A 26872-nucleotide genomic window follows, 5' to 3' on the forward strand; every position below is an offset into this window, starting at 1 on the left:
TCAACAGTAGCAATCAGTGCCAGCTTATGCACTAATCAATTAATCTAAAGAACCTTGAAATATAAACTAGGGCTATAAACTATTAACTATGAGATATAATCTCATCTGAAAAATATAAACTAGGGCAAACCTTGAAATATAAACTAGGGCAAACCTTGGAGATTTGACCTTTAGAGTCATCGGAACTGTCATTTGAGGTGTGCACTTCCATACTAAATTTAAAAAACAGAAACGTGGATCAGGGGAAAAGTATAGGAAATGTATAAGCATAGAAAATCAGTTGACCCTAAATGAACGGATCAACCAAAAGAAAAGGTTTTAGTTATGAGAGGGTATAAGTAAAAAGGGTATAAGTAAAAGAGTCTCTTTTACTTTAGGGGTTAATTTCAATTTGCCCTAATTCAATTTAGGCTTCCTATTTGTCTAGAGTTCTAATTTGTTACCAAGATTATGATTTCATAAGTCAAATTTAACCGTGAATATTTTCTTTCCATTTTTTATTGTCCATTTAAAAAAAAAATCTTCCCTATAGCTTCTTTCTTTCGTCCTCGTTGAATAGGACCACTGATAGACGACCGACTATATCTTGAAGAGACATTCAACTGTATCTTTTTTATGTAATTTTGCAATACCTCTTCAGTACTTATGCCCTATTATGAATGTCATCTTTTTTAATGTCCAATTAGGGATGTCCCCTTTTCAGACATTTGTGAACCAAAAACTTGAAAATCAAAATAACCTTATGAAATAACTCTCTCTCTCATTCCTCCCGCTCTTTGTCGGAAACTTGTCGGCCCCAGAATTGACTAATTATCTCCATTTTCTTCTACCATTTACATTTCCCACTTCTTCCCCATTTTCATCTCTCTCTCTCTATCTAGCGTAATCTCTTTCTTCCTCAAAATCTCTCTTTTTCTCCCTCATTCAAACTGCTTCGTTCCACGGTTAATGAAGGAGGATCCCCTTCACTATCGTAGGGGAAGATCCCTTTCAACCGGAGAGAGAGAGAGAGAGAGAGAGAGAGAGAGAGAGAGAGTAGAATATGATGGTGGTAGTTGTAGGAGATGTGATGATGCAGGGGCACCCGGCGTGGAGACTATTTCCATGACCGAACCCGGTCATGGACCAACTGGCCAGAGAGAGTAGATTTAGGAAGTCCTTATTTTAGTATGATTATTAGATAATTTAGGTTTAGGAAATTATGCTATTTTAATATTTCCAATAATTGGAAAGGTCCAGATTTGAGTCTAGTTATTTAGTCAGTTGCAGTATTTTAATTATTTAGGAAAGTCTAATTCAAGTCTATCTAGGAAAGTCCAGAATCCTATAAAAGGATATCTAGTTTGTCTTTTATTTTGATGTTGAAGAGAAAACCCAATCAAGTTTAATCGAGTTTACAGTTATTTAGAGTTATTTAATCGTTATTTTATCATTCTTCGTATTAGTTTATTTTATTCTTAAATTCCGCTGCGTTCTACATCATGTGGTATTCAGAGCCACCAAAGTTTTTGGCTAATGATTCTGGAAATTTTTTTCCAGACCAATTAAATCAGTTTCAACCGTATTCTATTCGCCAGGAAGAATATATTCAATCAGATTATACTCATGAAGGAATAACGAATCGATGTTTATGCGTATCATGTTTGCATGCGAATAGAGATTCGTACGATTATCATTGGACTCCGGGAGAAACCGTACGAGAAAATCCATCACAACCTCTATCTTCTTATTATTCGACATCAACTGAACCACCACCACCACCAGTGTGTTATACAACATCACCTCCATCTTTTTATTATTATCCAACACCATCTTCTTATTATCCGACATCAACCGAACCACCTCCACCACCACCACCACCATACTATTATTATACACCACTTCCTTGTTCATCACCGTATTCACCACCGTCTTCAACACCACCTCCGTACGCTTATTATTCACCATCACCTCAATCATCATATTATTCTTCACCTACTTACATTCCAACATCATTATCACTTCCAACCACAATACCAACTTCAAATTCCATTCTTGGTCAACCTAACATCAACCCTACATCACCGGTTTTCCCACTCATACACCCCACAACACCATCTTTCTCTTTCCACGATCAACCAACATCAACCAAACCCGACTCTCTCTCCCATTATTCTACTACTAGCCCAAGTACCACCCAACCAAACCCTTGTCAAACACCAAGGCAAAACTATTCCCCGAACACCACCCCACTCGAAACCCAACACCAAAGCCACCAAACCGAACCTTCCCGGCCTATCATGGATACACCCATTCGTCAACCATCTTCCTCGCCTACTTTAGCTTTCGAAGCAAATCAAGATTCTGATGTCTCTGTTACCAAAATCAAGAACACAAATCAACCTAAATCTTCACACTCGAAGGAGATGAAGAAAGATTTTACTACTGCTATCTTGGAAAGGAAGAAAGCTCTGAATCGACTTATTGTTGATGAATCCATCAATGATGATAATTCTATCATTGCCTTGCATCCTAATACCTTGGAAAATTTGGATATTTTTCGTGGTGATACTGTATTGCTTAAGGGCAAGAAAAGGAAGGATACAGTATGCATTGTTATTGCTGATGAAACATGCGAAGAACTGAAGATTAGAATGAATAAAGTTATCCGATCAAATCTTAGGGTTAGGCTAGGTGATGTTGTTTCTCTGTACCAATGCCGTGATATAAAATATGGGAATCGTGTTCACATACTTCCCGTCGATGATACAATTGAAGGTCTAGTTGGGAATCTGTTTGATGCTTATTTAAAACCTTATTTCTTGGATGGATATCAGCCAGTAAGGAAAGGTGATTTGTTTCTTGTGAGAGGAGGGATGAGAAGCGTGGAGTTTAAGGTCATTGAGACCGAACCAGCAGAATACAGTGTAGTTGCTCCAGATACAGAGATCTTTTGTGAAGGAGAACCAGTTAAAAAGGAAGATGAAGAAAGATTAGACGAAGTTGGATATGATGATGTCGGTGGTGTAAGAAAACAAATGGCTCAGATCAGGGAGTTAGTCGAGCTACCACTAAGGCATCCTCAACTTTTCAAATCTATCGGTGTTAAGCCTCCAAAGGGGATTTTACTTTACGGTCCTCCTGGTACTGGAAAGACATTGATTGCCCGAGCTATTGCCAACGAAACTGGTGCTTTCTTCTTCTGCATTAACGGGCCTGAGATTATGTCTAAGCTTGCCGGAGAGAGTGAGAGTAACCTGAGAAAGGCATTCGAGGAAGCTGAGAAAAATGCACCAGCAATCATCTTTATCGATGAGATTGATTCTATAGCTCCAAAACGAGACAAGACGAACGGTGAAGTTGAGAAGAGAATTGTTTCTCAGCTTCTAAACCTTATGGATGGGTTGAAATCTCGTGCTCCTGTTGTCGTCATGGGGGCTACGAGTCGACCAAACAGCATTGACCCGGCTTTGAGATGGTTTGATAGGGAAATTGACATTGGTGTCCCAGATGAAGTTGGACGTCTCGAGGTTCTTCACATACTTACAAAGAACATGACAGTAGCTGAAAATATTGATCTGCAAAAGGACGCAAACGAAACTCATGGGCATGTTGATGCTGCTCTTGCCGCACTATGTATAGGAAAGATGATGAATGTCAAGGTCAATTTTTTCATTGAGCAGAATTTCGTCATTGCAATCTTCTTCATCGAACTACAAGATGATGGAAGATGTCGAAATTTATTGGACGTTAATTCACTACTATCGAATTTGCGAAAATCTTCGCATCATAGGTTTCAGTTTATCGTTGGTGACTTGGTCCCTTTCTCTATCCATCGGATTTCATACACTGTTCGTGCAAAGTGGGAGTTACGAATCGCCTTGGTGGTATTCATCGTATGCGGGTCCATCAAATTACATTCTCTTCAAAAACGGTTCGGGACGAACCTCTTGAGGGAAGGGGATGCTGATGCAGGGGCACCCGGCGTGGAGACTATTTCCATGACCGAACCCGGTCATGGACCAACTGGCCAGAGAGAGTAGATTTAGGAAGTCCTTATTTTAGTATGATTATTAGATAATTTAGGTTTAGGAAATTATGCTATTTTAATATTTCCAATAATTGGAAAGGTCCAGATTTGAGTCTAGTTATTTAGGCAGTTGCAGTATTTTAATTATTTAGGAAAGTCTAATTCAAGTCTATCTAGGAAAGTCCAGAATCCTATAAAAGGATATCTAGTTTGTCTTTTATTTTGATGTTGAAGAGAAAACCCAATCAAGTTTAATCGAGTTTACAGTTATTTAGAGTTATTTAATCGTTATTTTATCATTCTTCGTATTAGTTTATTTTATTCTTAAATTCCGCTGCGTTCTACATCATGTGAGGAGTTTGAAAAATAAAAATTGTGAAGCTCGCTGACAAAGAGTCGGCCAGTAGGCGACTTTCTACCGGTGGCGTAAGATTGAAGAAGAAGATATAAGGGGGAGAAGAGAGAGATATTAAGTGTAAGAGTGATAGAGTGAAGTGGAGGACGGAGAGAGACGCGAGAGTTACCAGGTGGATAGATAAATAAAGAAAAATAAAAAATGCCATAAGGGTAGTTCTGTAAAACACTAATTGTTCGAAGGGACAAAACTTCAAGGGCCAAAACGAATTGGCGGAACTTACGGGGGGCTAAAACAAGATTAACCTTAAACTCAATACAAATTGTTTTAAAGAATAAAACCCACTAGGATTATCTTTTAAACAGGAGTTGAAGATAAAGACGAACAACTTATATAAAAGGGACCCTCCACTCTCAAAACTATTTCTAGTACTCATCTCAAGTTTCTCAATTAGTATATCAAACGTACAACTGAAGCGATTGATTTTAGAGAGAGAAACTCATCAACCACACGGTCCACACCCACTTTCAAATCCATCAAATTCTCAAATTCTTCTCTTCAGATTAAGAAGATCAAATTATTAGCCCTAAAATAGTATTACTTATGAAGTTTCTGTTTGAATTAGCATCTTCTTGCTATATTATACCTACAAAAAATGAAGTTGAATCTTCTCTAATGGTTGAAGAAATTCAATCAGTATCTTTTGCTGTGAGTGATGATCCATCAATTTATAAGAAGAAGAAAACTGTGGAGAAAGTTTCGAGATCGAATTCAACACCATCTCATTGGCGACCTTCACTTCCCGCCATTTCTGAAGATAAAATTGCGCCCGTAATAACTACGGCCAGAAGAAAGGAAAACACGATGATGAGATCTGATACTAATAATAATAATAAACAACAAGAAAAAAAGTCAGTATCAAAACCTAAAACTCGGTCTACTGATAACAGAGAAAATGAATTCCGGTAAGTTGTTTACGTTTCTTCTCTAGTCAGTCAAATCAACAAGATCAATTAATCTTTTTCCCTTTTTAATCTGAGAAAACTGGGTTTTCAACCATGGGTAGATTAGATGAATTCTAATTTCTGATAGAATTGTGTAAATTTTTTCAGGAGAAGTCGATCGGTGATTGCTGTTCCGACATTTACTCCGACAGCATTCTTCTTCTGAATTCTAATTGGGGGGAGACTTTGTAAGCCAATCATTCAAATAGAATTTGGATTTTCTTTTTCTCTCTCTCTTCTTTTTTGTTTTTTTGACCTTTTCTTTTGTGGAGTGGGTTTATTTGTGTAACATGTTCTATCATGAAGTTTGGTGTGATTAATGTATATTATTGTTCATAGCCAAGTGACGAAGAAGAACGGTTTTTTATATAGGCTCAAGATTCATTACATTATTATATGATATGAATATATCGTGAATATATTACATTTTGAATTGAATAAATTCAAATTCGACAACTAAAGACATCTTGAGTCCTAAGGGGTTGTATAGACCTTCAACTAAAAAAAAGGGTTCTATACAAATTCTTACGACCATTGATGGCATATGAGAGCCGAATTGTTCATATTTCTACCTTATTTACACCAAGTTTAATAAATTTCAGTTCCACCAGAATCAAATTTAAGACTTCAGGTATGCAGAGCAGGTGTTCAACCACTACAACAAAAAATAAGATATTTGTGTTATAGGGGGAGATGTTTGTCTTAAGCCGTTTGGTGCACACAATTACAAAATGTAAAATTCCAAACAAAAAATTCTATTTTGTCTAACGATTGGCCCAACCCGAAAAAGTGAATACATTTAAGGTCATATTTGACGCTTGAGAAATGAATGTGATTACTACGAATAATAATTCAATATGTGATTTTGAGTAATGTATTATCTTTGTTGATTAATTTCATCTCCTGTTCCAACGAAAATGAACCACAAACCTATTTGTTCCCTTTGTTCTCCCTCTCACAAGTAGTCATATTTCGGCCGGAATGTGATTCATCAACGTTTTAGAATGCAATTTTTATATTCCTGTTTGTCTAACATGTTTAAAGAATTCCAAACAACGGCTAGAACTTACTATCATGGAGACCAACGGACTTCTGAGTTGACGAGTAAAGAGAAAGAGTGCAGAGACTAGAGAGGTGAGTTGACGAGTCACAGTCAGTAGCAGAAAAAGATGTTTTGTTTGATGAAAGTGGTGGTGAAGATGATTAAGAGAAGATGAAGATAGTGGTGGCAGTAAAAGAGAAATAATTAGGTCCCAGTTAAAAACAAATTATTTTTGTCCAATTTCAATGTCCACAAAGAAATTCTTTTGTCTATAGATCGATGACTACAAACATCAAGTTCCGAAATGCTATTGGTGAAGAATTATATCAAGATGTTAAATCGGAAGAGTAAAGGGGTGCAGATTTTATACAAGCACTGGCCAAAAATTTGGATGAAAATAACATGTATAAAACTGAAATTCTCTGTATTGAGATGATAGAGAGGTCAACTTATCCTCTGAAGACTTCCAAATCTACTTAATCCCCCAAATGATAAAAACAACTTCCAATAAGAAAAGTTAATGTTGGTACTATGAGTAAAATCACAAAACCTAAAACTTTCCTGCCATGAGAGAATGTTATCTTACCATACCCCACCAGCAATTTCGTCATCTCAGTACCCGTTAATATGACGCTTTGGGGTGCGACCTGGTGAGTAGTGTTCACGCGTTGTTGTTGCTGTTAGCCGGGAAAATGGAATCTGAGTCTGGCCCGAAATTCCACCCTTCTGCCCCAAACCGCGATCTGCTACCTTTGCATCAGATACTGATCTAGAAAATGCTTGGGCAAGCTCCAATGCAGAAGCTGCTTTCCCGTAACGAAGACCTGTAGAATCAGCTGAAGTGGGTCTTGGTTGCTCAATGGGCTTCCGCCACGTCTCAGGCTCAGGCCGTGGTTCCTGCTGCTGCTGCTGAACTCTTTCTCCCACCCGATTGTTCTTCCAGCTCTCATTTCGCCAGGAGGTTCTCTGTGGATCCGTCTTATTGTTGTCCCCACGAATATCTTTCCTCTCGGGTTCCCTTCTCGTTCTCTGATCAGCAGGTATATTCTCCAACCTTTCACCATATCGTGCTGTTTGAGTTACAGGTTCACGCTTCGCTTCGGTTTTGTGAAGATCAGGCTTTACTCTTTATATGCCAACGGATAAATGATAACAATTCAAGTATCATGAGCTCTTCGCTGTAAAAACAGGAAACTGAAGTTGTGGAAAAGAGTACATCGTTACCTATTGGGTGATTGGATTGGTTCGAGGTTGTTGATGACAACATCATCTACTCCTCGCTCCTTGAGAACCTGAGAGATGCAAGAAAGATGCCGAAGCAAATGAGTAAGCTTCAAGACTACCAAATACGCGTACAGTTTTAGGCTTCTAGCAGCTTCAGAACTAACAATAGAGGCGAAGTATAGAACTCTAGACTGGGTAAAACATAATGCAACCTAAAACCAATGAATTAAATTTCGAAATACTAATGACCGAAATATTTCCTTTTCCATGTCTACCGAAATTTCCCCACCGAAACCAAAATTTCCATTCCATGCCTAAAACCTTTAAATTCCAGACTCATGTATAGTGTACAACGAAAAAGGGTAACATTCTTGCACTCTCTGATTAATGAGTTGTTAGTTTGTCGGATCAACTAGAACCTCACTATTATTTATCTGGAAACATAGATACAAGTAGCAAAGGGAAATGCTTACCAGTTCCCGAGGACGAGCACTGCCAAACACAGATTTCCTGCATAAAAAAGCAAAATAACTTTATTGGCAAAGAAGCATCACCTATAAACAAGTTACAGCTTCTATAGAACCCGAAACAGTAGATAAATTAGAGTCAATCAATTTAATCAGATCTCAACTAGTTATGTAGCACTAGGACTAAAGCATTCCATGGTGATCCATCTATTAATTAGAGCTTCTTCAAGTTACGTATCTCATCACTAGTTGCCTACAATTACCAGAACTTTAGTAACCCACGAAAACTATTTCAAGTTACGCATTTTGCAAGTGCTATCTAGTACAAAGGTAATTTTGAATTGTTAGCCATGAGATAAAGTAGGTAGCAGGTAGACTAATTTATTACAACACGAGAATTACATCACAGAAAGAAAGCAAACGAAAAAGAAAAAACAATTCATTAGTTAGATATAACTGACAAGAATATAAACACGTTTAGAACACGACAGCCTATTCACCATTGCTGCAACCAAGAAAAGGGTATGACCTTTCCAAGTCCCGACAATAATTATATAATAACTATATTTCAGTTTTCTACCTTAGGAAATGTTTACAATACTAAGTGCTCTAACTTTTGGAGCATTTAAAATTTCACCTATGATGTAACCACCACATTCGTTTCTTTCTCAGTTTTCCCAATTTTGAACGAGTGAAGTAACAAGTCAGCAATAACTATTTGGACATGCTATTGTTTTTACATAGTCAGAACAACTTATAACGTGCTAGTCATGAAGAAAAACGAGAAATACATCAACACAATATCAGCACAGTGGCAACCATATACTTCCAACGTATAAAGCAATAAATTGATATGAAAAGAAGACTTGAGTCTCAAAACTTGTTCTGGGCTGTCTTTATCTATGAATATGAAAAGTGACATGATGCATATTTTAGGAACCAAATATGGAATGGCATGAGTTGGAGATTGAAGACCCCCAGTATGAATCAATGGGGTTCGGTCAAGTAGGTGGTACAGGTACCAATAAGACATGTTACTATAGTAATATGAGTATCCAATACAGTAGGGGTATGCCTCTTAGGTTGAGGTAAGTTATGGATATGGAGTATGGACTACTTTCCTTAGCAATGCATACCCTTTATGATGCATGTATAATAGATACAACTATACATTCTATCTCCATAGACCTCGTTCTTAACTAGTTAGCTAAGAAATCTTGTAGGTAACTACTTAACTAGTTGAGCTTATTGATATTTACAAGAAAATTGGATTAGTTAAGGCTGAGATTGCGGTACGTCAAATTTGGATTATTGGATCGCGAATGCAGCCAAAACAGTGTGGAGAATCCGATACAAGGTACACAAGACGGGTAGAGTAAATTCACGTGTTGTGCATGTGGTGGTCTTTCACGCTATCTTAAAAGCCTTCAACGTGTACAGAAGGAAAAGCATATTCTACAGCCCCAACAATGATACAACTCATGCATACAGAAAATTCAAAATAAAGAAATAAGAAGTAGAAACATTCTGATATTGCAGATCCCAATAATAGATATCGCACTTAATGCATGCTCTGAACAGTACAACTCTTGTAACGTGCACATATGTGAAGCCAAGAGGATGACTCATATATGAAATAGCACGACATGGACAATTTGAAGCCAATACACGTTCACAAACTTAATGATTGTTTCAGAAAAGGGAATACAAATGTGACTTACATTGAAGGATAGATTCTATCCAGAAGGGAAACACGTGTCATAGATCAATTGTCACGATTAACAAAGTAATTGATTGGAACCCTGATCAATGATATTATGATACGACATGGCGACAAATGAAAAGGCAACCAAACAAGGAAAATGAAATACTGTAAGAGGTTACACGGACAATAGTTGAAAGGTAACTAAACGTTCTGCAACCTTGTCTTTCATGCAATACTGACATGTTGGACTTCAAATGAATATTGAACAAGTTAAACACCTGACCCAACATTATAAGGTGTAACATCTTACACTGTTAAAATTCATGAAATGATCACCAAGAATTAGAACAACTGGCCACAATTTCTAATTGTTCAAATATTACTCTAGCGCATGTATATATTATGAGATTTGGATTATCCCGATATACATTGAACTTGTAATTATCCAATTTAAGTATCACAGCTGTCCTACCGACTACCTTTATACTCATTCATGATGCAGGATAAAAAGAATAAGAGCACCCAACAAAACATTGTAATTGCATGCAATGAGTTCAGTGTGTCCTTCTGAAGAGGGTTACAAACCTTTCCTTTGCAGTGCTTCCATCTGATTGCTCAACAAGCTGGGTGCGAGGCTTCAGATTCAACTTTGGTCGTTCCACCGCCTGATTATTAACCTCACCAACTGCAGCTGAAACTGATTTTGAAGAATATTCATTTACATATGGATCATTCGGAGCTACCACGTGACCATAATCATGAACTTTTTGATGCACCTGAAATTGAATGGTGCAAGAATTAATTCAAATAACCAAGATCAAATTTCAAAGTAAATAGCATAATTTAATCAACATCATACCATCTTAAAATCCACAAAAGTAGGTTCTGAAACCTCTAAAGGTTTCGACCTAGGAAGGAGTTTTAATTTAGGTCTCTCCAGTACTTCTTGGGCCACTGGCAGCTGCAATTTAGACCCACCATATTTCCCATCGGTAGAAGCAGGTCGAACAACATCAACCGCAGGAGAGAAATTGCTGTCTTTTACTTCTGAGTATATCGGAGATTTTGCCCTTTCATAAGTATGCAACTCCTTTCTACCACCACCAATCTTATCATCAATAGCCAATCCCTTTTGACCATGTCTTCCCCTTATCTCGTCAGGTTCGTATCTTTCAGTCATTTGATTCACACCACTTAGGTGATAATCACTCTCGGGTCCAGAAAACTTTATAACTTCAACATCTGATTGATGAAGAAAAGATGTAAGCTTTGTTTGCCATCGTCCGGAGGACACCTTATCAAGGGCACTCGCTTGTGCAAATTTTGATACAGCATTATTCCCAGACCAACCAGAAGAATTGAGAGATTCGCTAACACCTACTTCCTTCCTCACCCCCCATGCGTTTGGAACGACCTGATTGTTACTATTGCCAACAGGAATTTGGTTATGAGCACCAACATGAACTGGTTCAGTATACCTCGACGCGAATGAATCAGTGATGGCACTAGTGTTGGATTGAGAATTGGGGCTGTAAATTGGTCGCCCAGAATATTTCGTAGTAGTTACAATATCGGGCTTCTGATCGACTCGGCTCATTGGAGCACGAAGTACTTCATCACTGATGGTTTTTCTAGGATGAGATATACCATCTAATGGCTTACGTTCATCTTCATCGAAGTTCCTACCAATATGTGCCGGAGTTGACAAAAACGGAATTTTCTCATCAAAGTTACGGTTTGTACCAGAAGATCCTGGGCGTAAACGATGATCAGATCGACCACCATTTGGATTTCCCCATACAGAAGGTCGATCAAAACCAGAACGATCTGATGGTCTTACCACGCTGAAAATCAATACCGATTAATTAATGAAATGAGTCAATCCAAATAATTAATTAATTCAACACATTAAAATAGATGGAAAATAATCAACAAAATCATAGATCTAGGGCATCATCAATAATACTAAGTTATAATCTTAGAAAACTACAGATGAAGATGATTGAAATGTGAAGTTAAAGTTGAGATATGATGAAAATTAAATCAAGAAACAAGAATTGAAATGATGAATGAATACTAACACGCCGGGAGCGGAAGGGAGAGAAAGATCAGAAGGAATGGAACCACCATGAAAATCTTTTAAGGTCATAGTCGAACCGCTAAAAGCCTTCTTCTTTGACATTTTCTCAGTTACTTGCTCGCAATCCCTCTCTCTCTCTCTCTTTCTCTCTCTAAAATCTCTTACTTCTTGCTTTCTTTCTCTCTCTAAAATCTCTCTATCTATCTTAAGATATTCTTCTGTACCGGGACCGGAAAGTTCACACACTAACTAGTATTTGGCGTCAGGTAACTCCAAGCCCGACTCTAGTTTCTGATTGCAAGCGCGATATAAATACCCTTTTCAGTAGCGGCATCAATATCTATGGGCTGGGGCGGGCTACCCGCGATCGATTGGTACAGGCCTGGATCAAATTAGACTGGGCCGTTCTGCCCAGCTGTGGCCCGTTCATGGGCCCAAGGAAGTTTTGTTAAAAACACTAGGACAGTATTTGATAATGCGGATATAGAATTTGACTCGTACGAATAATAGACTGGTAATGTGATTTTAGTAATTGTAAGAACGTACTTCAATTTTTGTTTTAGTAAAGCATATGATTCATAGAGACTTATTTATTCGTAGATTATTTAATTAATTATTTTTCAATTCTCTTGCGCCAAACATGGCTCTAGTATTTTGACAAAAATAGTAATTTCAAGAGATAAACTCAAGAACCAACTATTGAGGGGATAAATCAAATAAACAATTAGCCTTGAGGGGCCAGGTAACAACAACAACAAAAGAAACATAAAAAAATTGATCTTTATGAATGGTGCTGCCAATTTTCCCATTTATATCCCCCCTGTCCTTTAAGAAACTTTTGTTTCCCTGTGGTTCGAACACGAAGGTTTGTCCACTTTCCATACATCTCTTCTGACTTTAACTCGCTCTCCATTGAAGTGAAGATACTTCCATTTACATTGATATTTTTGGAGCACCAACTTATGCTTGTCTTCTTCGCCCAGATCACGAAACGCTCGTGCAACTCTTCTAACAGTATCTTCATCTGGTTTTATTCCCAACTCTTCCATGTCCGCGAAAACCTGCACTTGTTCAAAAAAAAAAAACATAGAACCACTCATGATCTTGGTACACCTTTCATTGTCTTAACAAGAACTAAATCACTAACATGACTTCAAAAGACTTATTCCAAAATGTACTTGAAATCTTCCTGTGAGAGTCGGCCGTGGACAAAGGGAAAACCCATGACTAAAAATATACTACTCCATTTAGAGCCTCCCCCCTTGTCATTTAGTTTTGAGATGGATAACCCCATTCTTAATATGGTGTCTCAGCTAGGCCAACATGTGATGAGCCCGACAACAAATGTGATCCTCGTTACCAATAAAAAGACACGTACTAGGCTCGGAGGAAGCCACATGTGAAGAGGCATGTGAGAATAGCTCCACATAGATGAAAAGAATTCCAATGACCAACAATAGTAGTATACAGGGCCTATCCTCATGGCCAATAAGCTTTGAGTTGGACTGCTACAGACTTAAGACTTCTTTTCTTCGATTGTACCTGGGATTGGAGAATACAAATGGATGAGTTTACCTCTATTATCTTATTTGGCATTTGATGATGATGATAAATAGATATCATTCTAGAAAACAGCCGCTTTGATATAGAGCGTGTATGTGTGTGCAAAATCATGTTCCATAAAGATTCAGCCTCTTCGACTCTTCCATCCATATTAAATGCCAATAATAATGTATCGTATGTCCCCATTGTCAGTCCTTGACCTTTACTTAACATCCACTTAGCAACCTGACAAGGATCATTCAGGTTACGACAAAATCAATAAAACAAACCAAACTAGAAGCTAATATATCCAGTATTCGATCCTAAAATCAATGGTTTAACTTGGGCATACCTGGAAAGAGAAAGCATAATATAAAAACAGAAATCATTAAGCCCGGTGCACACGCTTGGTTGTCCCACACATTTAGCACACAAATTTGAAATTCGACAAGGAAGAAGATCTGGTTTATCCTTTTAGTATTTACGTATGTATCAGACAAGTTTAATAAGGTTATGACAGTTAAGAAGAAAGATATCATACTTGAATTATGCGTAACCATTGACTTCTCTGTCGCATAATGGTGAGAGCTTTAGCGGCTGCTATTAATGGGAACTCTGCTTCCCAAGCTGTCCATTTATCTAGTGCTCCATATATTGCTTCTTTATCATTAGGAAGTTTTGATACCTGTCATTTCAAGGTTTACAAAAAGGGGAAAATTTCTCATAACAGTTGTTCTACAAAACTGTGAATTTGTTACTTTGAGAATTGAGATGGATGATATAAAAATAAGTGGTGTCATGATGGGACATGCCACCATGGCACAAATTGTTTACATGGTGTGCCATACCACGAACACACCAGGCACGGCCTGCCACACAGCTGCAGCATGGTTGTGCCTGTTGCTGGTGACCCATTTCGATGCCGACTGTCATGTCCCACAAACGGAAAGTGTCATGGAGTTTCAGTGCAACTACAACCCTTTGTGAAACACAACAAAAAGGCATCAAATGAAGAAATGGAATCGAATAAGTTATCACCCAAATTGAGAGATTTGGGGATTAAATATGCAACTAATCTTTGATATATGTCTAACTCTTCATTAGTACATCCACTGCTGGTTTATATTGCACAGAGAAAGGGGCTACCCAAAGTTAACAAATTGGAATAACAATGAAATACTTACAATATGAACAAGATTAAGAGCTTTAACCCCAGAACCAGCTGAATCTCTTTTCATCCATAAATGGTGCTCCTTTTTCCCTGATTTCTTCTTATTTGATTTTCTATTCACACAAGTAAATAACCAAAATCAAAGATTCAACAATTCCGAATCAAAATCAGATTCTTCCCACAAATTTACTAGCAAATCACAGTTAGGTACTCACTCATCTACTGACTTATGAACCACTGGTACTAGTCCTCGATTCCTATAATATGAACACTTTATACTACTTTTTACCTACAATTAACAAAAAAAGAAGAAAAACAGAATTAACTGATACAATGTAATTGAAGAATTTGGTAGAAATCATATAGAACAGTAAATGATTACTGGGTTACTTACTTTTGTTGTTGATGATTCTGGGAGCAATTTGGGCTTTTGCATAACAAAGCCTTTGAAAGAAGAAAACCCTAACCCTAGATTTAGTTGAGTCATCTTCAACCGAGGAGAAATCTGTTTTCGAGCATTGATTTTCTGCTTGAGAGAAATCAGAGAGAAGGTTATGTTTGTTAGATAACAGTCAGATTAGAACAGAGTTTGTTTGATGTTAAAGCAGTTCACTAGAAATTTATATTACAGGGTTTGTGGTGCACAAAGGAGGATTCCTTTTCTGTGTTTTTAAATCAGATAAATCTGACTTCAGGTCTGACTCACTCTGGTCACATTTAAGAATATTTGGTTTTACAATCCAGGGTTAAGTCATAGTCAGACCACACTAAACAGATTTGGAAGATAAACAAGGAGCTTTAGAAGAACCAACATAAATTGAAGACTAGAACAAACATAGATTTGAAGAAAAAAGGTCGAAGAAAACAGACAAATAGAGATATTCAATTTAAATGGATGAATCAACCATCGCCCGACGAGGTTGATCCACATTTTTGTTACATTCAAGAGTACCTCAGATCCTCAAAGTGGCGAACTACAAATCATCACAAACATAAATAAGATTATACAACTCTAAAAAGCTCAATTCTTTTGCATTGAATGGTTAAGTTTCTTCGAAGTTCTTAATACATTATTATTCAACGTTGGTTTACAAAGCACTGACTACATTAAAATGCATATGCTAGTAAAATGTGCACCTGCAATTTTGAACTAATTGAGTCAGTATATATGCATTTTTTTAGTGCGGAGTAAAAGCAATTTGCTTGTTACATGATCATGAAGAAGATTTGGTATTTGCCCTGAAAATTCATTACTTCCCAAACATAAATTACAGCACAATAACAACAAGAAACAAAACGTAAGAAATGCGATCTTTTGGTCAACTTCTTTTTCTCTCTCATTCTACCCTAATGCCATGCCGATGCAGATATCAAGTTTCTGTTCTTCCAACCGAGCAACATCGCTCCATCCTTTTCTACCAAGGTGTAGTCATCAGAGTAATTCTTGAGTAGGGTACTTATAACAGAGTTGACATGAGTGCTCAGAGGAAAAGGTTTAAAACCCGCCATTTCAAACCTTAACTTCCATTTCCCTAGCAGTTCGTGTCGTTCTACTCTTTCTCTTCCCTCACAGGCTATTATATTTACAATATCCCTTGCTAGACATTGTTGTTCCACATTGATCCTTTCTTTCTTCTCCCTCTGTAGAGCTACATCAATCGATTCGAACATTGCGGAGTAGAAATCTAATGCCTCCAGAAACCTTGTCAAGAACGGGGTTGTGTTCGTGTTGGACTCTTGTTCAACCAGGGTAGTTACTTTGGGTGATAAAGATTTTACCATCCTTAGTAGTCCATCTCTCGGATTGTTGATATCAACACTCTCATCCGGTGTATGGTGAAGCTGCAAGGGGAAGTTCACAGCCAAAGCTTCTCCAGGCCTCACATTGAGCATCTCTCTAGTGATATCCTGAGCGAATACTGGCACTGCATGGAACTCGAGGGGGATCTTGAATTTCTCAGACATTGCAGCTAATCGCCTCTCGAGTGCTCCCAGACCGTCACCACGGGCATGCTTAGAGACAGGATCGTCGATCCCAGTGATCCTCACGTGTGGAGGACCACTGGGCCTTGCTGCTAGGGCTTGTATCAGAGTCATCCACTGGGTCCCCTGCCCTATTTGAAAGTCTATTATGTGAACTCGGTCCTCGTTTCTGAAAGCTTCTGCTATAGCTCCATTGGCCGCCATATAACCAAACTTCATGTATGGACAGATTTCGTACAGAATACGCATATATGAAAGCAACTCACTGCTTTCGGGCACTCTACAGTTCAATGCCTGGTAAATATTGGCGCCCGATACCTCCTTTCTCGCCACTAGACCTTCTATCATGTAAGCACCTAACCTTTGGATGGGTTCTCCACTAATTGACACAACAGATCTGGCTTGTTCAACCAGTTTCTCAAAATCAGCAATCCTGTTTTCGGCTAGAGATCTTGCACATTCAAACAGCAACTTCTTCAAGTTCCCTTTCGGGCTTCCTTGATACGGCTCCTCCGTCAGTCGATAACGCTTCTCTGCCTTATATCCATGACTAGATTTCTGATGCCTAGAAATAATAGTAGACGGAGGTTGAATCTCATTCGACCCATGACTAAGTTGCCTAGATATCTGTCCTAAATTATCTGACGAAGTATTCCGATCAAAATCACCACCCAGAGTAGTCGCTTCATCTTCATCTATATCAGGACTCATTAGAGCAGTTTCGATTTCTCTCAGTGCATGTTTCATGCTCTCAGCACCATTTGCTTCCTGTAAATCCAACTGTATGGGGGAACTAAATTGTTGTGGACTGTTGGCGAAATGGGTATAGGACGGGCTTATCTGACGGAAAGAGATATTGGCGTGGGAAGTATGGTTATAAGCAGGCCTAATAACCGATATATTTTCATTGGAGCTAGACTGCTCTTGGTTGTTACTTAGTGTAGTAAAACTATCACAGTCCAATCGAGATGAAAGAGGCGAGTTAGGTGAGCTTCCAAAATCGAATTTCGTTTGTGCATTCATCCATTCGGAAATCATTGGAGTGGAAATCACAGGAGTAGAGTCATGAGATGAATCGGACGATAAGTTCACACCAGTAGCCCTATACTTGAACATCTAAATCTTATAAGCTTCTAGCCGGTTTCCTGTTTCGCTCCTTATCAACCCCTAAGAACTGTAATCACAAGTTTCTCCACAAAAAGCCCAGCAAAAACTGCATTTACACACAAAATTTTTCCATTTAAAGTGAATTCTTTTTATGGATTTTCAAACAAGCTCAACTATTGCCCTAACAATTACCAAAACCCAGATACGAAAAGTGAAAATTTTGCAGAATAGAAAGATCCATTTTTTGCCCTAAAAACCTGGAAACCCTTTATCTCAACCTACTTAATATCCCCCAAACTACCTATTTACATACACCATATAAGCCAACAAAAAACCCTCAACAAATAGATAAGCACTAAGAAATCACAAATCAAACAGAACCATTAACAGAAGGAGTAAATCACAAAGCAAAAAAATTCAACTCAATATAACTTCACAAATGAGGTCAAATTGATAAAAGAAATGATAAATTATGATCAAATTTACCTCTAAATTCTGAGGTGATGAAGTTCAAAGACCTAATTTTACTTTTAATATCTTCTGCTCCTCTTTAAGTTGTTTCTAGGGTTTTAGTAGGAAAACTGAAAGGAAAAGAAATGAAGATTTAATTTTATAGGTCAAAGGGAAACGAGTGAGGGGGAAGGGGGAAGATTAACGGAAGCCGACACAGGTGACTAACGGAAATGGTTTGGTCGTTAACGGTCAATATAACCGCGTTGTTTTTATGAGCTTACGTCATTAAAAGGAATAACGGCACTTTATTACTTCAACCGACCACAAATTCCACTTTCGCCGAACTCCATTTGGTGGCGCATGTTAGTGTTCAGTTTTATGATGGGTTAATTCTTATTTAACTATGGATTTATGACCAATTCACATTTTAGCCCCTTAACGTGGCAATCACCAAGTAGTACTGGAGCCAGTTAATCTGGCAGTGGTGGAATCAGGGTTTTTTTTTCTAAGTTGATCAGCACTTAAAATGGAACCAACTAAAAACCAAATTGTGGATAATATTATACACAACTACACAAGGATTGAGATTGCCACCTAATCGAGTCGGTTTTGGTAAACGTGATAATCGATGAAGGCAAGAAGTTGTAGGGATTACATTCAAGGTTTGCGCTTCAGAAAAAGAATGCTAAAAGAAGTTTAAAATAAGAAGAAACTAGTAGAGAAAAACGAAGTTAAAAATATTAAGGGTCAAAGAGAGAAATCATACACAACTAGAGATCAAAACAGACACTTAGATCACAAATTGATGTACAGTAAAGAATCAACTCTTTATGGAAAGTGGAAATGTGGAAGGGCATCTATTCCTTTGCCTTTCACATCATTAAACAAGTGGTGTATCGTAAAATAATAATTATAAACGGAAAAGCACAAATAAAATTTCTGAATACCGAGTAGTTGTGTGGAATCCACTATCATCGATGATTTAGTGTAACTATTTACGTTTCTCTATTGGAGAAACTAGGGTTCAAATATGACCATTATGAAAATCCTCAGAAAAAGAAGTCTTTTTTTTTCTAAGATAGTTCCTTTCAGATGGTCACTATCCCTCCTTAATGAACCCATTTGGAGCCAAGACTTGTCATAAAAGAATGACCAAATTCTTTTATCAACCACTGGCCATCTTCTTGGATTTATTTTATGTATAGCAGTAGTAGAAAGTTGCTAGCTCTTCTATATGTTTAGGTTTTTATATTAGAATTCAATTAGTATAAGACTTATCATAAGGAGAGTCAAATTATAAAGATTTGGCACAGAAATTAAAATGTGAAAGATGTGATGATTTGTGGTTCTAACGACTTTGACCAAGTAAACGCGTAATCCTTGACCAGATGGGTCAGATTGAGGTACCTTTGTGGTGATGAGCTGGTGATGTCAGCTAGATTTTGTAGTTATACACATGGCGACAGTGACAGAGGTGTTTGTCACGAAATACAAATCCTCTGCCGGAATCACGTCCCAGTATGTGGGAACTTGAATCAATCACAGTCTCCTGTTTAATCTTGACATTTTTTTTTGGGAGTGTTTAATCTTGACTTTGACCATGGTCAATGTGTCTGCAGCACAAAGTCCCAAATAAGGGTGAGAAAATACCACTACTCCAATCTGTCCACTAACAGCCCAAGTTCGATGTGTCCACAAACGCCCCAGCCTTCTGTCTGTCAACTAAAGGGCCCAGTTCGATGTGTTTACAAACGCCCCAGCCTTCTGTCTGTCAACTAAGGGCCCCAGTTCGATGTGTTCACAAATGTCCTCAGTCTTCTGTCTGAGTCTGACAAAGAAGCCCAATTGATTGATACTATATAATTCGCCTTGGAATTTCAATTGTATATAATAATAATGATTTAACTAATAAGTTTAGTATGTAAGTTGCCTACTTGAACTTATGTGGATTATTAGACCAATACTCATGTTCTTTTATTTACAAAGCTCTAGATCTCTTTTATCTCGAAGAGTTTGCAATGTGAAATTAAGATATAAATATAAAAAAATATATTGTTATCAATTTTTGTGTCCCACATCACTAGCGATAAAGGAAAAAATGATTATAGTTACTTATAAGAATTGAGAGATAAAACTCTCTTTATTTGGCTTCAAAGTGGGATTCGCTTTAAGGTAAATTTTTATGAGTATCTTATTGGGCAATAGACAACTCGATTCAATCATACTAGAATCTAATATCTAATTGAGATTATTATCTCTCTTTTGATAACTCAAAAATTTAAAGAAATTTAATTTCTCGAAAAATAAAATAATAAAAAGGTTTTGTGGTTATCACTAACAGTCAAGAAGACTGATCTACGTCGTCCTACAACTATTTATGTTTATACACTTGGGTAGATAGGGTACTTTACTACTTAATTTATGAACTAAATCATTGCTAGTGTACTTTTTGGACTAGGCCTATATTTCTTTGGGCTAAACCTACCTATCTACCTAAAGATATCTTTGGACTAACTTGTTCTTTTGGATGAGAAAATAATTGGGTTTTTATAAATTTCTCTAAATCAAAATAATATGTTTTTTCATAGACAAGGTATTGGAGAATACTTCACTGGTAAATGTAAAAATATTATTTGACATTTAAAATGGAAAGCTGGATATTCAATCAATTTAAAGATTGATATTCAATAATCAGTCCTAATTTAAGTCTTAAGATTTCTAATTCAAAAATAAAAAAGTTACTCCATCTTTTAAATTGAACCCTAAATAAGGAAATAGAAAATCTCCTTTAAACTTGTGTTTACCTCCATTAATAAATATTTTTCACCACAAAGAACAAGACAAGTCAAACATGAGAAAATAACAAAACATTTTAAAGATTATAGTGACACGTCATGTACTTTATCATCATCTTAAGAGTGTGTTGTTGTATTAATTGATTAAATAAAACATTGATTGTTTAATGATAGAGAGCAATTAAGAGTGCCTAATTATGAGGATTCCCTCTCTCTCTCTCTCTCTCTCTAACAGCTAGAAGAAGAGTAGGTAGACTTGTTTATTTTGATTTTGGAGAGATAATAGGAGAGTTTCATCAAAAAAAAAAAAAAAAAAAACTAGATAGAGAGATGAATCCATGATTAGTGTGATGAATAATAGCAAGAGCAGGAGGGACTTGTGTTATTGTGTAACAGGAGCAAGTGGTTATATAGGGTCATGGCTTGTCTATTCTCTCCTTCAAAGAGGTTATTTTGTTCATGCCACTGTTAGAGATCCAGGTACGTTTATACTCCTCCTCCTTCTCCTCCTCTTCCTCATCATCATCATCATCGTCATCACCACCACCGTCGTTGTCGTCATCACCTCCATTATCACTTCCATCATCACTCCTCCTCTTCCTCATCATCATCATCGTCATCACCACCACCGTCATCGTCAGCATCACCACCACCGTCTTTGTCGTCATCACCTCCATTATCACTTCCATCATCACTTCCATCATCACTCCTCTTCCTCATCATCATCATCGTCATCACCACCACCGTCATCGTCAGCATCACCACCACCGTCTTTGTCGTCATCACCTCCATTATCACTTCCATCATCACCTCCATCGTCATTACCGTCATCATCATCATCATCATTATCATCATCATGGTCAACATTAGTATCATCACCACCGTCACTTTTACCACCATCATCATAGTCATCACCATCGTATTAGAATTTTGATGTAGCAGAAATCACTCCTTTCTGATCGATTAAATCTAACTAAATTTTATTCAATAAACTAAGCTCTCTTAACAATGACGATAAAAAGTCTATTTATAAACTTGAAACTCTAAAATAATAGAAGTATAAAAATACTAAAAACTCTAAAATAAATATAGAAAATTCTAAAGATTAAGAAAAGAACCAAAATTTGAAAACTACTAGAAAACATTCAAAATTCTGAAACTATTAAAAACTTAGGAAAATAAAAAACTAGGAAAGCAGAAAGTCCTCCATTAGGTCATCCTATCTTTGGTGCCTTCTAAGACAGGACTGACCTTTTAGCCTTGTCTGTCCCAACATGGCTGAACCATGACAGATATTTTTAGATCATCCTATATTTGGTCCTAACATGTATATTATACACGTTAAATCATGAATATTTTTTTTTTGAAGACGGTAAAATAGATTTCATTAATTGCAAAGGTTGCAACTACAAAGAGAAAACAAGAAAACAAGAAAAAAAGAAAAAGATTACATGCTAATTAGAGCATCCCAGCTAAAAACTAATTCTGAAAAGGTGGTGGTGGACTTCCATTCTTGGTTTGTAGACCAGTAAAAAAGGAGAGCTTTGATCGAAATTATAAGATTTTCTACCGATTTACATTTTTCTTCGAAGATCCTTGTGTTTCTCTCTTCCCATAAGCTCCAAATTATAGCATAAGGGATTCCATATCTCAAGAATTTTTTCCTATCAAGCGGCTTTGGGAGAGTATTTGAGTCGATTAAGTCCTTGAAACGATTTGACGAATTTGAGAGCTTGATAAAAGATGGGGTAAGCGAGTTCCAGATCTGATTTGAGAAGGAACACGAAAAGAACAAATGATCAAGAGTCTCTTCTTCATGGTTACAAAGAGCACACCTATTTGGGAAGATGAAACCTCTTCGCTTAAGAGTATCAAGAGTAGGAAGAGCTTGGAGATACAAAGCCCATAGAACAAAAGAGATCTTCGGAGGAATGATGTTATTCCATATATTCTTACTCGGAAAGTCTCTCTTCGCTTAAATCATGAATATTTTCTTCCATCTTTTTCAAGTAAGATTAAACTTTTCATATTGATCATATCCTACCCATCGAACATTTTCCACAAATGAAAAGATTAAGTCACATCTTAAGAAAACTGTTACTTTTGTAGGAGAAGGCAAAAATCTAGGTACCATTTCAGCCCGAATATGAAAAACATAATGACCAGTCACTAATCAATTTAAATGTCGGATATCAGAGAAAATATCAAGTCTAGCAATGTCACGTTGGGGTGGATATGAAGATGGCAGGTTAAAGATATTCAAAGCTGATTTACAGGAGGAAGGAAGCTTCGATGAGGCCGTAAAAGGGTGCCATGGAGTTTTTCATGTTGCAGCTTCCATGGAATTCAATGTTCACTTATCATTAGATCAAGATAATATAGGTAACTATGTTACTTTCATGATCTATTATAACTATTGAGTCAGTCACAATATTCATAATGTAGCTCGGCTCGTTATAATCACATTTTCGATACAGAGAGCCAGGCGTTATTATTATCTCTAAAGGGTGCTTACTTGATGCTGTGTCTAACAATCTTAATACTAATTTCATTTATGTTTTGAAGAGAATTATATCGACTCAAATATTCGCCAACCGGCCATTAAAGGAACCTTAAACCTTCTTAAATCATGCTTAAAAGCTGAAACAGTAAGAAGGGTAGTTTATACATCTTCCATTAGTACAATAACTGCCAAAGACAACAAAGGAAGATGGAGATCAACTGTTGATGATTCTTGCCAAACTCCAATTCCTCATGTCTTGACTACCAAAGCAAGTGGATGGGTAAGCTTTACTTTCTTCATTGCACAAAACCATTCACATTGTTTTTCATATAGTGGATTTGAATTCACAAGCTCTCTACCTTTTCTTAGTGCTAATATTTTCATCATAAGTTACAGGTTTACGTACTTTCGAAGCTAATATCAGAGGAAGTGGCATTTCAATTTGCAAATGAGAAAGAGATTGATCTTGTTGCTGTTATATCATCCACGGTGGCCGGCCCATTTCTTACTTCTACAATTCCAGCAAGTGTTCGAGTTCTCTTATCGCCGATCACAGGTCATATATACAACCTCCAACAATTATTGAGTTTGTGATTGAACATCAAAGTCAAATTCAATTAACCTTTTTGTTCACGTGGGACTATTCTCACATTATACCCACACGTGGCCTGCTTTTAGTCTATTATACGTCTTCTTGTTGGGTGACATATACCATTTTTGCCTCTGGGCGTATCACGTGTGAGCCTAGTTTTGATGATACCTAAGTGGAGATACCCTATATATTACATTGTTGGTCCTAAGATTTTTCTATGTTCACGTGAAACTATTCTCATAATAATGTATACAGCGTTTCGATTTTTTGACTAATACAATTTAATCTGCTCATACAGGTGATCCTGAACTATACCCCATATTGTCGGCAGTTCATAAACGTATGGGCTCGATTTCGGTAGTTCATATTGAAGATATATGTAATGCACATATATTTTTAATGGAAGAAGCTTCGGCTAAAGGTCGATATGTTTGCTCAAGTCAAAGTTGTTCTATGTTTCAGTTAGAAGCTCATCTCACTCTCCAAAACCAACATTTTAAACTACAAAGGTAATCAGATCTTGATTTTGAAATTTACTTCATAGAATTGGTATGCTACCTCTTTAGTAGTTCTTCATGTCAACCCTTCTTTGTTTTTCAGGTCTAGTGATGAACATAATCAGAGTGGTTCAATTCCTCCTGAGATTTCTTCTAAGAAGTTAACTGATTTGGGTTTCAAATATAAGTATGGATTGGTCGAAATAATCAAGCAGAGTATTGATTGTTGTAAGGAGCATGGATTCCTTTGTCACCCCCATCCGATTTCGTAGTTATATTCCCTTTGCCGGTTTCGCTTTACTTGATTAATTTGAATTTAAAGTCAAAAGCTGACATTTTTTATGCAGTTAAAACATTACTTTAGGTCTATTAAGTTTGTGGACGTCTAACAAGATGCCCTAGATATTTATGTTATTTACTTGCTCACGGGACTATCTGTATTGACCCCTTACTTTTCTTTTTAATTTAATATGCTACTTTTCTTGTCTCCTATGAAAAGAATCAAGAATTAAGATAGAAGAATAAAGAGCAGAAAAAGCAAAGATATGAAAGAAGCTTTTCTTCAATTCTATGACAGAGCTAGCTAATTAGTTCTTCATAAAAGCTAGCTCATTTAATCTCTCTTATTTTCCTCTCTATCATTTCTCTCCCTAGTTAACAACTTTATTCTCATCCTCTTCCCCACTTCATCTATCTATCTATCTCTAAAAGCACTTATTCCTTCCCTCACAAAACAAAAAAGAACAATACTAGTATATTAGTTCTATAATCCCTATGCACATTATATCCCTCTACTCTTTTTCTACAGAACTCCTTCGCCATCTAAGTTTCTACCTACTTTTAGAGAGAGACAGAGAGAAAGAAGCAAGTGGGTTGGAATGGGAAAAGCAATTGCTGCATTTATTTGTTTCTTCATTGTGTGTTTGGATATAGTTGCTGGAATACTTGGACTCCAAGCAGAAGTTGCTCAAAACAAGGTAAGTATGACCATAAGAATGCATAATATGACGTCGACCCATCATAAGAATGAAATAAGTGCTCGGAAACTACCCTAAAGTCATCTGTAATAACACATTATGGGCCGTCGGAAAGAAGCCTAAACACGGATGAAAAAATACTACTACATTCTTTACCAAGCACTCATAAATTATATAAGACATAATTTATATATGTCTATGTTTGACATGATAATGATATGATGAACAGGTGAGACATCAAAAGGTATGGATATTTGACTGTAGAGAGCCAAGCAGGGAAGCTTACAGACTAGGGTTAGCAGCTGCTCTTATTCTAGCCCTAGCACATGTGATAGGTGTTTTACTTGGTGGGTGTGTTTGTATTTGCTCAAAGGCCGAGTTAGATAGATCTTCTGCTTACAAGAAGTTGGCTGCTGCTTGCTCCATTCTTTCTTGGTATCTATTCTTTCATGGCTTTCATTATCTACCTACGATGATTTCTAGAGTTTAAATTCAATCTCTGTATATATGTTTTCTTCATGATATGGTCATACCACACTAGGTTAAAAAAGTTCAATGATAATAGGGTTAAGATGTTTCAACCTGCCAACAACCCTTGGCTCAAGTGGTAAGAGGTAAGTCTTCCAACTTAGAGGTCAAGGGTTCGAGGCACACGCTTACCAATTCAAAAAAAAAAGATGTTTCAACCTATGGGTCAATATTCAGAATCTGAAACTAGGATAGGAATATTTTTTTTTTACTTTTTACCTAATTCATAAGGAATCATTTTCATGAAATTAAGCATTATCTAATAAGTGTTGAAAATGCACAGGATTTTATTGGCTCTTGGGTTTTCGACATTAATGATTGGAGCAATGTCAAATTTGAAATCAAGAGCGTCGTGTGGATTATCACACCACAAATTCCTTTCAGTCGGAGGGATATCATGTTTCATTCACGGACTAGTTTCTGTCTCTTATTACGTTGCTTTTAATGCTGCTTATGAGAAATCGCAGTCACTTCCTCAGTAACAACAGATTGAATTCGATAGAAGAAAGTACATCCCTTGTGTCTTTTCTTTTCCGAAACAGAAGTTTCCAAATTTATTCACTATATCTTCATTGATTGCACTTATATTTATATCTAAATACTTACTTCTTGAGATTGGATTTTAATATATTTTTTCTTGTTTATCGGGAAATAATGATGATTTCGCTTTGGTTGTTTCATTTTTAGATTCAATTCGTCCTTAAGATTTTTTTTTTCTGTTCAAATGTTAGTAGCATTTTCTGTAAATTGGAAGTCTATGAAATTCAAATTATTATATATTTGACTGTTTATCTGTATTCAGATTTTAGAAGTGAAGTGATCTTTTTCTCCTTGCGAA

General features: G+C 36.9%; 5 protein-coding genes and 1 pseudogene across 6 annotated transcripts; 3 read left to right on the forward strand and 3 right to left on the reverse strand.

Moving 5' to 3' along the window:
- The first annotated feature begins 2279 nt into the window (after positions 1 to 2279).
- LOC147552143 (cell division control protein 48 homolog E pseudogene) lies at positions 2280 to 5534 on the forward strand (annotated as a pseudogene).
- A 1262-nt stretch (positions 5535 to 6796) lies between these two features.
- Positions 6797 to 12420, reverse strand: LOC147552144 (eukaryotic translation initiation factor-like protein). The gene is made up of 6 exons (XM_086672128.1): positions 11888 to 12420; positions 10666 to 11650; positions 10392 to 10582; positions 8108 to 8144; positions 7635 to 7702; positions 6797 to 7536 (listed from the first exon to the last, which is right to left on the reverse strand). Exons 1-6 carry the CDS (start codon positions 11986 to 11988, stop codon positions 7023 to 7025), a joined length of 1896 nt encoding a protein of 631 aa, XP_086528254.1. The 5' UTR covers positions 11989 to 12420; the 3' UTR covers positions 6797 to 7022.
- Positions 12421 to 12475: 55 nt separating this feature from the next.
- LOC147552145 (Pentatricopeptide repeat (PPR) superfamily protein) lies at positions 12476 to 18255 on the reverse strand. The gene is made up of 7 exons (XM_086672130.1): positions 18176 to 18255; positions 14994 to 15125; positions 14815 to 14888; positions 14613 to 14712; positions 13970 to 14113; positions 13462 to 13674; positions 12476 to 12947 (listed from the first exon to the last, which is right to left on the reverse strand). Exons 2-7 carry the CDS (start codon positions 15084 to 15086, stop codon positions 12714 to 12716), a joined length of 858 nt encoding a protein of 285 aa, XP_086528256.1. The 5' UTR covers positions 15087 to 15125; positions 18176 to 18255; the 3' UTR covers positions 12476 to 12713.
- Positions 15648 to 18281, reverse strand: LOC147552146 (chitin-inducible gibberellin-responsive protein 1-like). Its single transcript, XM_086672129.1, has 2 exons — positions 18176 to 18281; positions 15648 to 17795 (listed from the first exon to the last, which is right to left on the reverse strand). Exon 2 carries the CDS (start codon positions 17696 to 17698, stop codon positions 15947 to 15949), a length of 1752 nt encoding a protein of 583 aa, XP_086528255.1. The 5' UTR covers positions 17699 to 17795; positions 18176 to 18281; the 3' UTR covers positions 15648 to 15946.
- A 2822-nt stretch (positions 18282 to 21103) lies between these two features.
- On the forward strand, positions 21104 to 25406 carry LOC147552147 (NAD(P)-binding Rossmann-fold superfamily protein). Of its 2 annotated transcripts, XM_086672136.1 has the most exons (7): positions 21172 to 21417; positions 23134 to 23319; positions 23503 to 23720; positions 23837 to 23996; positions 24331 to 24541; positions 24633 to 24757; positions 25338 to 25406. In XM_086672136.1, coding segments are annotated over exons 1-7 (1044 nt in total). In that variant the 5' UTR covers positions 21172 to 21275; the 3' UTR covers positions 25340 to 25406. The 2 variants fall into 2 exon arrangements, with proteins under 2 accessions (XP_086528261.1, XP_086528262.1); XM_086672135.1 differs by lacking the exon at positions 25338 to 25406 and having other exon boundaries at positions 21104 to 21417; positions 24633 to 25030.
- On the forward strand, positions 25157 to 26813 carry LOC147552148 (protein VASCULATURE COMPLEXITY AND CONNECTIVITY-like). The gene is made up of 3 exons (XM_086672137.1): positions 25157 to 25506; positions 25736 to 25941; positions 26318 to 26813. Exons 1-3 carry the CDS (start codon positions 25408 to 25410, stop codon positions 26514 to 26516), a joined length of 504 nt encoding a protein of 167 aa, XP_086528263.1. The 5' UTR covers positions 25157 to 25407; the 3' UTR covers positions 26517 to 26813.
- Positions 26814 to 26872: the final 59 nt, after the last annotated feature.

The sequence above is a fragment of the Eschscholzia californica genome, unplaced genomic scaffold, assembly GCF_041429995.1.
Source record: "Eschscholzia californica isolate CP2 unplaced genomic scaffold, dmEscCali1.0.p SCAF_3, whole genome shotgun sequence".
In the NCBI taxonomy this organism is placed as follows: domain Eukaryota; kingdom Viridiplantae; phylum Streptophyta; class Magnoliopsida; order Ranunculales; family Papaveraceae; genus Eschscholzia; species Eschscholzia californica.